Genomic DNA, 8,893 nt, shown 5'->3' with positions numbered 1-8,893 from the left:
TCTGGTTCTCCTCCCCCCCCCCCCCCCCCCCCCCGCCCTCTTAAAGTTGAGCCTCAGTTCCATCTGATGAAGCTTCTCAGAGAGAGAGAGAGAGAGAGAGAGAGGCATTTTGGTGCCGGGCTTGGATCTTCTCTTCGTGTTGATTTCAGTCGTCTCATCAGCAAAAAGCACGGTAAGCCTCTTGTATTCTAGAACCCGATCGATGTGCTCTCCTCCCAATAACATGTATAAGCAGAAATTAATGCTCCCCCTTGATCCTTGAATTTACTGCGTTAGGGCCTCTGTATGAGGTACGTTATCGCCTGGACTTGCTTCGAGTTAAATTTGACCTCCATCTTGATGCTTCCATTAGGCTGAGAGGCTACTACTTCAGCTACCAAATCAAAATTTGTTGAGAGATTGAAAATGCACTCAGTAGTTCACCCTCGTCAATTGACATTTCTTGGACTAAGTCGATGCACATGTGTGTTAGTGAAAGAACATTAATTGGTTTCCCAAATTAAGTTTAACAAGTTCCCTACGTCCCAAATTATTAGTTATTTTGATTTTTTCTAGATTTATAGATTTTATTATACACCTAGATATAATATATATAGATGCATAACAAAACTATGAATTTAGAAAAGCTAAAACGACGGAGGAAGTACTATTATACTTTGTGAGCACAGGGTCAAAATGCCCATCCGCTATGCTTGGTGTGCTACTTGTTAATTTTATTTATTAGGGTCAGAAATGGAGATAAAAAACAATTAGCTTAACCCTGCTGAAAATTGAAAGAAACTTAGTAATTATTGAAAATTAACTAATAACCCACCTATTGCTTAGTATTGTCGTGGTCCTAACTAAGAAACATTCATTATGCGAATATATACATCAATAAAAGCAATAGGTTGGTTATTTTCTGTACAAAAGAAACCAGCAGATTTTAGACGACTGTGAAGCAAAACTATTATTATTATAATGTCTTTCCCTTTGGGGCAAAGCTGTTATTTTCGTTGATTTGGTGGTGTCTATTATGGTCCAAGTATTAAAAAGAAACACTGTACCAAATTGTTTGTAATCATATTGACAAGACTAGATATCAGATAAATTTATTGAAATTAAAGGATTAGAGAATAGTAGAAAAATATCTGATTCCTAAAACTCCAAAGACAACAAAAGTGGCACTGAGCATGCTGCCTGCTACAGCAGAAACCTCATCAACAAATATAAATATGGATGCAAGTTTTTCATCTTCGTACCATCAGAAGAGTAGTAAGTGACATATCAGGTCTGGAACCACATGCCACTGAGAGGTGGTATAGAATAAAAGTGCAACTCATATGGTGGTATATATGGATTAAAATATCCTTTAACAAACTTTACGGATGGATGAAGTATGGATTTGGAGATGAGAATAAGAGAAGCATTGACATACATCTAGAGCATGCTGCCTGCTACAGCAGAAACCTCATCAACAAATATAAATATGGATGCAAGTTTTCATCTTCATACCATCAGAAGACTAGTAAGTGACATATGAGGTCTGGAACCACATGTCACTGAGAGGTGGTATATAGAATAAAAGTGCAACTCATATGGTGGTATATATATGGATTAAAATATCCTTTAACAAACTTTACGGATGGATGTAGTATGGATTTGGAGATGAGAATAAGAGAAGCATTGACATACATCTATGTGTATCGGTCTCACTACTTGCATCCCTAAATAGTATAACCCGTATACTTCCCCTACCATATAACATACATCAAAAACTTATCAACACAGATGTACGCCGCACATGTAAAACAATTTACCCAAAGTACGTATGCAAGCAACCAGCAACAAAGTTAGTTGATGAGCTCCATATGAGTACACAGAAAATTGTGCCATGCAACAGGAAAAATATCGATAATTGCACTACTATAATAAGAACATATGTACAATGGCCACCAAGCCCCTTCTACTCACAGTGTCGCATTCAACGACGACTTGCCCAGTCGTCGTCCCTCACTTACGGCCGTACCCTGAATACGTTGCGTCAACATCAACAGGACAAGGTTTCGTAAAAAACAAAAGATTCAACAGGACAAGGGACATTTGTAGCCGGTGGGCATGGCTAGCTAATCCGGTGACTGTAGATACTAGATACATGTGAAGTTGGCATGGTAACAGCAAAGGAGATGGTGGACGTTGTATCTTAGTCAGTTGTGGGGCCCACTCATGTATAGGAGATGAAAAGAAAATATCGTAAACCATCATTGGTTGTATGTCAGTCACTGTTGACGCCTTTAACAAGGAGGCAATATAGGATGAATATTTCCTAGATAATCACCGGAAGCTGGCAGAGCAGTGTAGGCGAGCCAAATTCGGAGTCACGTGGACGTCTATATATTTTCACCTAGAAGCCTAATAATAGAGTCAAACTCTTTTCTGCAAGACAATCTACATCAGTAGACTGACAACAAGTCCATACGATAATTTTATTTTACTTGTTACTCCCAACACTTTTATTCCATTCATTGGGCACACTCTCTACCAAACCAACCGAACTTTTTCTCCAATATAGGAAAATATCTAGTGCAAACCACGTATTGGGTGAAAACAAAAAATCCAACTAAAAAACATACTCCCTCCATCCCACGAAGAGTGCAATTTTAATTTTTTTAGACAGATTAGTGGTAGCGTGAAAAGACTCTCATGCCCTCATTTGTTTACCACATGCGTTTAGTTTTGACATGCAAACCAAATCTGATCACTTAATAGTTGAGATCCAATTTCTAGGATTGCACTCTTTGTGGATCTTTTTTAAATCTAGGATCGCACTTTTCATGGGACGGAGAGAGTACTTTGATCACTGGATATAAGAAATGAAACTACAAACATCCATAATAGTGCATCCGTTTATGCACGTTTGTCGCAAATGTTGGTTAAAAATCACATTAGGAAAAACAAAATATAGATTTGATTCCTATTATTGAAAACCAGCTATTTAGAAGAAATAGACCCCATGAAAAAGCCGGTTAGATTTTGTATTTTCTCATACCTCGATCTTTCAAAATTATTTAACGCAGAAACATCAATAGATTGTAACTGATCTGATTGAAAGACAAATGATCTGATTGAAAGACAAATGAAGCTCTTTTAGATTGTATTTCTTCTAGAATGGCACTTCACTCAATTTGATGAGTAGGCCTCTTGCTCTGTCTTCCGATAATACAATAATAGGAACAAAACAAACTTTCTAGAGCATAATCCTCCCAAACAAGTTCTTGTTTAACTCTCTCAGATAAAACCTGTGAGTAATCCAGAGACATAATGGACAAGACCATTCACCAGTAGAGTTGCCAGAAAGATATGCTACGCTAAAACACATGGTATCAAATTATAACTCTTGGCTTGGACTCAACTAACTAGATACCTGGTTTCCAAGGTTTGCATATGTGCCAAAATTGGATGATCCAGTTTCCTAAATCAAATGACCTATTTTGCAGATTGTGAGAACCTTCCGCTTGCGAAGAACTTTTGATGGTCCTAATTAGATCACTTGTCCTAATTAGGTGATCTATATGCCCATTTTGATCTTTTTACAAGAGCTTTGTCTTGGCGCACTCAGTTTCATGATTTAACCTCATCGTGATGCTGTTCTAATTTCTTCTTCATGTATCTTAGATAAAATTACGCTGAAAATATCCAAATATGATGTTAACAGTAATATGTACACATGCCAAATTTGCAGAATAATAAGTGTTAACACTAAGTCTACCGATGTTTGTTGGCAACATCATTCACAGGTGAAGTTAAATTAATCAGTCAATTTTACCGAGAGAAAAAGGGATTTGCTTTATCTACACGTGAAGTTCATCAGGGGTGAGGACTACCGCCTCCTTTCTTGGCTACGCAGACCTGCTCCTTACCGCTGCCCGTACAATCCAAACTTGCAAAGAAACAATGTAAACAAATAAAGGTTTTGCAACACGTGGAGAAATTGGATCCTTCATTTTCATGTACTGAGAAAGCAGGACACCTAATAAAGGACGAGTGATCTACTTACTGATGCTACTACTAATTCCCAGTTCTCAAATTCAAATGGCTACGCCTATATTGTTTTATTATTTGTGATTGATATTATTTGACTGGTGGCGAATACTCTATTATGAGGAGACATATTCATAAGATCAAATAGTTAACGTTCAATGGAGGAATGAATTGCTAATAAGATCCACGTTATATATGCCTGCAGTGAACACGTAGCCAAAACAGGGAGCAAAGAAACATAGCGTGGAATGTTACTGGGAGTGGAGATGGAGCCATCCCATAAAGAAGATATTAATGGGGGTTCACTGGATACAAGTGGAAAAAACAGCAGTAACAAGGAGAAGAAGGACAGACTACCTATTGAAACAGTGAGTACCTATCGTATATGAGTGTTGGGAGTGGTTATCATCTTGCAAGAGACTGCAATCTTCTAACCTTTTATTCTCAAACCATTAGGTCCACATCCAACAAAACTCATGTGTTAGCTCTGTACGCTGTTCAAAACTACTGTGTATTTCTGTTAATTATAAATTGGAAAAGTGTGTTTTCATGGATTAAGTATTGCAAAATTTTAAGTTTCATTCTTTATATTTCAATTGATGCAAATCAACGTCTTAACTAACTAAAGCAGCGCACTAATCATTCCGACCTTGGTTTAACCATAGTTTAGGTAATTTTAAGGGTCATGATTGTTAGAAATTCATAGATAAAAGTGGGGCCTACGACTACTCAAAATTGTTTATTTATGTTTCTCTCATACAAATATTTTATTATTTTTATTCTATTATGATAATTTAGTTACCAGTTCTTCTATATGCTTTTCCATACCCAATATTAGTTTTTTTCTTTTGTGTCATACAACCATGTCTATTTGACATGTGTTTAGTTGAAATCCTATCTTGAGCTATGTTTTTTTATATGAAAGCTGATATGCCCATTGTTTCCTGAATACATGTACACATGGTTTGCATGGTGACACATATCATGCATGTATACCATGGGTGGTATTATGGATGATGTACATTATCTGTTTTGTGGATAATTTAGAGAGGCTTAAATATGTGCGTCACCATTCGCACATCACCTATACATATATGCAGGAAGTGATGATTATATCTATTTGAACATCAAACATATAGCTCAACTAAGGTTCCAACTATATTTATACAAGAAATGGAGAGGTGCAATGCAAAGGGGAAAACTACGAATACGGATAGAAAAATATAGAGTAATTGTAACTGAAGTCTACCATAACGGGAAAAGGATAGGAAAATATCTTTGTGAGTACTATGTTTGAATATGAAGAAATTAGAGAAATCAAAGCAGATAAGCAACTTTGATTACATTACGTGGTACTAAATCAAGGAAAACATGTCCTCCGTAAGGAGGAAAATGATACTCTCGCAGTTTCTTTTTATATGGCACATTGGGATTTGAAAAATATTCTTAGAAGTATACTTTGACAATTATATATCTGTTACGATATATGCCATATAAAAAGAATATTGATATACAGTAAGTATGCATACAATTTGAACGATTGCCAGTAAAATTTTACGAAATTTGACTTTTCAAATCCTAATACATCATGTTGAAAGAAACAGGGGAAGTGCATTCTTTCTTCAGTCCCAGTCCCTTGTTATTGTTGGCACAAAGCACTCCTCCAGAAAAAAGGTTAATTGGATCCATACCATTACAATTGTCCGAGTTTACTTATCTACGATCACAATTCATCATATTGAACCGTGCTATTACAGTTTTACAACTCTTCAAAACACACCACCACTTACCCTTTCGATACGTTTCTCAAAATTTATGGATCAAAATACCCCCAACACTCTTCTTCTTCTCATCCCCTCTCTCCTTTCTCTCTCTCCAGCTCGCCACCGCCCATGCTCCCCTCCTCTGCCACCGCCGAAACCCCTCCTCCCCTCCTCTACTGTCGCCGAATCCCCTCCTCCCGTCCTCTACTGCCGCTGACTCCTCTCCTCCTCCCCTTCCCTCTCCTATCGCCGGCGACTCCTCCACTCCCCTTCCTTCCCTTCCACGGCGCCACCTCCCCCCTTTCCATGGCGCGGCCCGCAGGGCCAGCGGTGCAGCGCAGCCTTGCGGGCGGGGCGCGGGCATCGCGGGCGCGGCGATATGGGCGCGGAGTAGGCACGGGCCTCGCGGTGGCATGGAGGTGCGGGCCTCACAAGCGCGGCAGCGCGCGGGAAGAAGTGGCGGGCCTCGCGCGCGTGGCGCTGAGGCATGGCCACACAAGCGCGGCTCGCGCGCGGCACGACGTTGCGGGTGTGGAGCAGGGACGGCAACTAACTGGCGCAGGCGGCGACGTCCGCGCCAGGCGTGAGGCTCAGCGTCGTCGCCGACGCGTGGGGCTGGGGTGGCCACCATCTTCCGCTCTGCCTTGACAAACTGGCTGAGCACGGACGCCATGGAGAGAGAGGAAGGAGAGAGAATGAGAGGAAGAAGAAGGCTGGAGGTATTTTGGTTCATAAATTTTAAGAAATACACTGAAAGTGTAAGTAGTGGTGTTTTGAAGAGTTGTAAAATTGTAATAGCACGGTTTCAATATGACGAATTATGTGGTAGATCAGTGAACTCAGACAATTGTAATGGCATGGATCCAATTAACCTGAAAAAAGTAGGAAACAGAAGGCGTAGCCGGCTAACGTTTCCTTCAAATTGGATACGTTCATTTATTTAGTTCCGGAATTTTTTTCCTTTTGCTGCATGGACCTCATCCTCATAACCATCTGGCCTTTTTTTTTCTACAGGACAAGCTAAAGAACCGTATCCGAGCTTTCACTGGAGCTTTCGCGGTTATGATTTCCCCTGTTCTCCTTGGCATCGTGCTGAAAAAAGTTAGCTGGTGCTGGGAAGTATCAGGGGATACGGAGGCTTGAAGTCTTCATCGAGTTTGTTCAGGGATGGTTTCCCCACCTCGCCGCTGCTACTTTACAAGTTGGCATACTGCCTTTCCTGTGCGTTATGATTTCCGAACCATGCGCCAGCTATATCGCCCCAAGGCTGCTTGCTGCGTCCAAGGTGCTGGTGTTCGTCTCCAACATTTTGCTGATGGTCCTTGGCTGTGGGATTCTGCTTCTCATCCACAAGGCAGCTTGGTTAGTACTTTCGTTATGCTCCATCATGGCGATCAGTGTTATTGCCTTTCACATCATCAGTTGGTGTTGCTGCGTCAATAATGTTGGAGGCACTGAAGAAGACGACGAGGGGTACCACAGTAAACTGGAGCACTTGCTTGAGTTGGCAGCTGGTATAACTGTCATGATGTTCCTGGTGCTAGAAGTAGTGGCATTGGAAGGTCTGCTTAGAAACAGTCAGCAGGGACAAGCCGGGCTCCTGCCTCAGCCTCCTGCCCCGGCGCCGTCGGAGGGTCCAACTGCCAAAGGACAGGAGACGTTCCTTGGTGGTACCTTGCTCATCAGTTTCATCTTCAGCACGGTTGGCGCGTTTCTCATGAACGTCTGGACGACCCCCCATGTTTGCAGCAACAATGATGTCTTTTTTCTGAAAGACCTGGACATTGCCGGCAACCAAAATGTGGTCTCCACCACCGCATTCGTGAGGGTTTTGAGTATCATTCTTCAGGCTCTGCCAATCACCGTGGTGGTGATCCTGATCACACTGGATGTGCTTCCGCACGCATGGAAACCTGCAGTATGGCTTCCAGTATTCCCTCCGTTCATTGTACTTCTGGTGTTGCTAGCACGCGACATCTGTGGCGGTACCCAACCTGACCTTCCTGAAGATCAAAAGCCGGCCCCGTTGGAATTGACCAAGCTGGCGTTTACGGGCTTCTTGGCTGTGGCAATGCCGAGCGTTACAAATGCTTCTGTCGGCACCCCCGCTATACTTTTTGTGTTGTTTACTGCAACCACCGTTCTCTTGGGCCTCTTATGGAGGTTCCTGACGCACGAAGCCAAACCATCCGAAGCTGTTCTCAAAGCTGCCAATCATGCTTCCTTCTTCGCCCATACGTTCATATCCTTCGCGGGGGTTGCATTCTGGGTGATGGCTGTTAGTGCCACCAAGTGATGTGAAGTCTTTAGAGCATAACATTTTATTTAATGATCTGTACTGAACAGCCATGTAAGCAGCTCGAGGAACAATCATGTAGAAAGGTGGCATTACTTGCCCAAGAGTGGCAACATTGACATTAATTATTTGTATTTACCATACAACACTTCTAATTATTACTGGCTAGTTCATCAACCCGAGCTTCTGCGCATGCTAATAATTTCAGGGGGCATAATTATTAGAAATTCAAAAAAAGTAAGCCACATAGATAATATCAGAATTGTTTACCTTGTACGCTCTCATTTGTGAACTTATCTGTATTTGGCTTTGATAGGCTTTAGTTAGCAATTACTATATACATTTTTTCATGCACATTCATAGTTTTTTCACTTTTGTCGCACCTTCACATGTGTTTATTTGAAGCTTTAGTTTTAGCTATGTGTTTAACATGAAAATCGATAATCTCATCGCTTTCTCCATACATGTATAAATGATCACATCATGGTGACATACATAGCTCATATATAGCTTAAGTTAGTATATTCTTACATTAACAATGTCAGAAATATGTAAATTATAGATTAATAGATTACTGTACTTTGGGATATTATTTTATAATGGGATATGTAAGTAATTTAAATTCAGGTATAGGGATTATTTTAGGTTACTATAAACAATAGCATAGGTCAGTAATCTAGATGAAGATTAGAGGTTAGTTTAGGTTATTTTTATAATGGTACAGGTGGGTCATTTAGACATAATAGATTAAGGAGGTTACTTTAGACTATTTTATAATGGTAAAGGTTGGTAATTGTTTAGAAAACATAATAGA

General features: G+C 40.5%; 1 protein-coding gene across 3 annotated transcripts; it reads left to right on the top strand.

The window, feature by feature from the left end:
• The first annotated feature begins 35 nt into the window (after positions 1-35).
• On the top strand, positions 36-8,256 carry LOC112893470. Of its 3 annotated transcripts, XM_025960831.1 has the most exons (4): positions 155-172; positions 3,777-3,852; positions 4,226-4,388; positions 6,798-8,256. In XM_025960831.1, exon 4 carries the CDS (start codon positions 7,012-7,014, stop codon positions 8,077-8,079), a length of 1,068 nt encoding a protein of 355 aa, XP_025816616.1. In that variant the 5' UTR covers positions 155-172; positions 3,777-3,852; positions 4,226-4,388; positions 6,798-7,011; the 3' UTR covers positions 8,080-8,256. The 3 variants fall into 3 exon arrangements, with proteins under 3 accessions (XP_025816615.1, XP_025816616.1, XP_025816614.1); XM_025960830.1 differs by lacking the exon at positions 3,777-3,852 and having other exon boundaries at positions 36-172; XM_025960829.1 differs by lacking the exons at positions 155-172; positions 3,777-3,852; positions 4,226-4,388 and adding an exon at positions 6,098-6,502.
• The last annotated feature ends 637 nt before the right edge of the window (positions 8,257-8,893 follow it).

The sequence above is a fragment of the Panicum hallii genome, chromosome 5 (genome assembly GCF_002211085.1).
Source record: "Panicum hallii strain FIL2 chromosome 5, PHallii_v3.1, whole genome shotgun sequence".
Lineage (NCBI taxonomy): Eukaryota > Viridiplantae > Streptophyta > Magnoliopsida > Poales > Poaceae > Panicum > Panicum hallii.
This window is presented reverse-complemented; position numbering and strand designations above follow the sequence as displayed.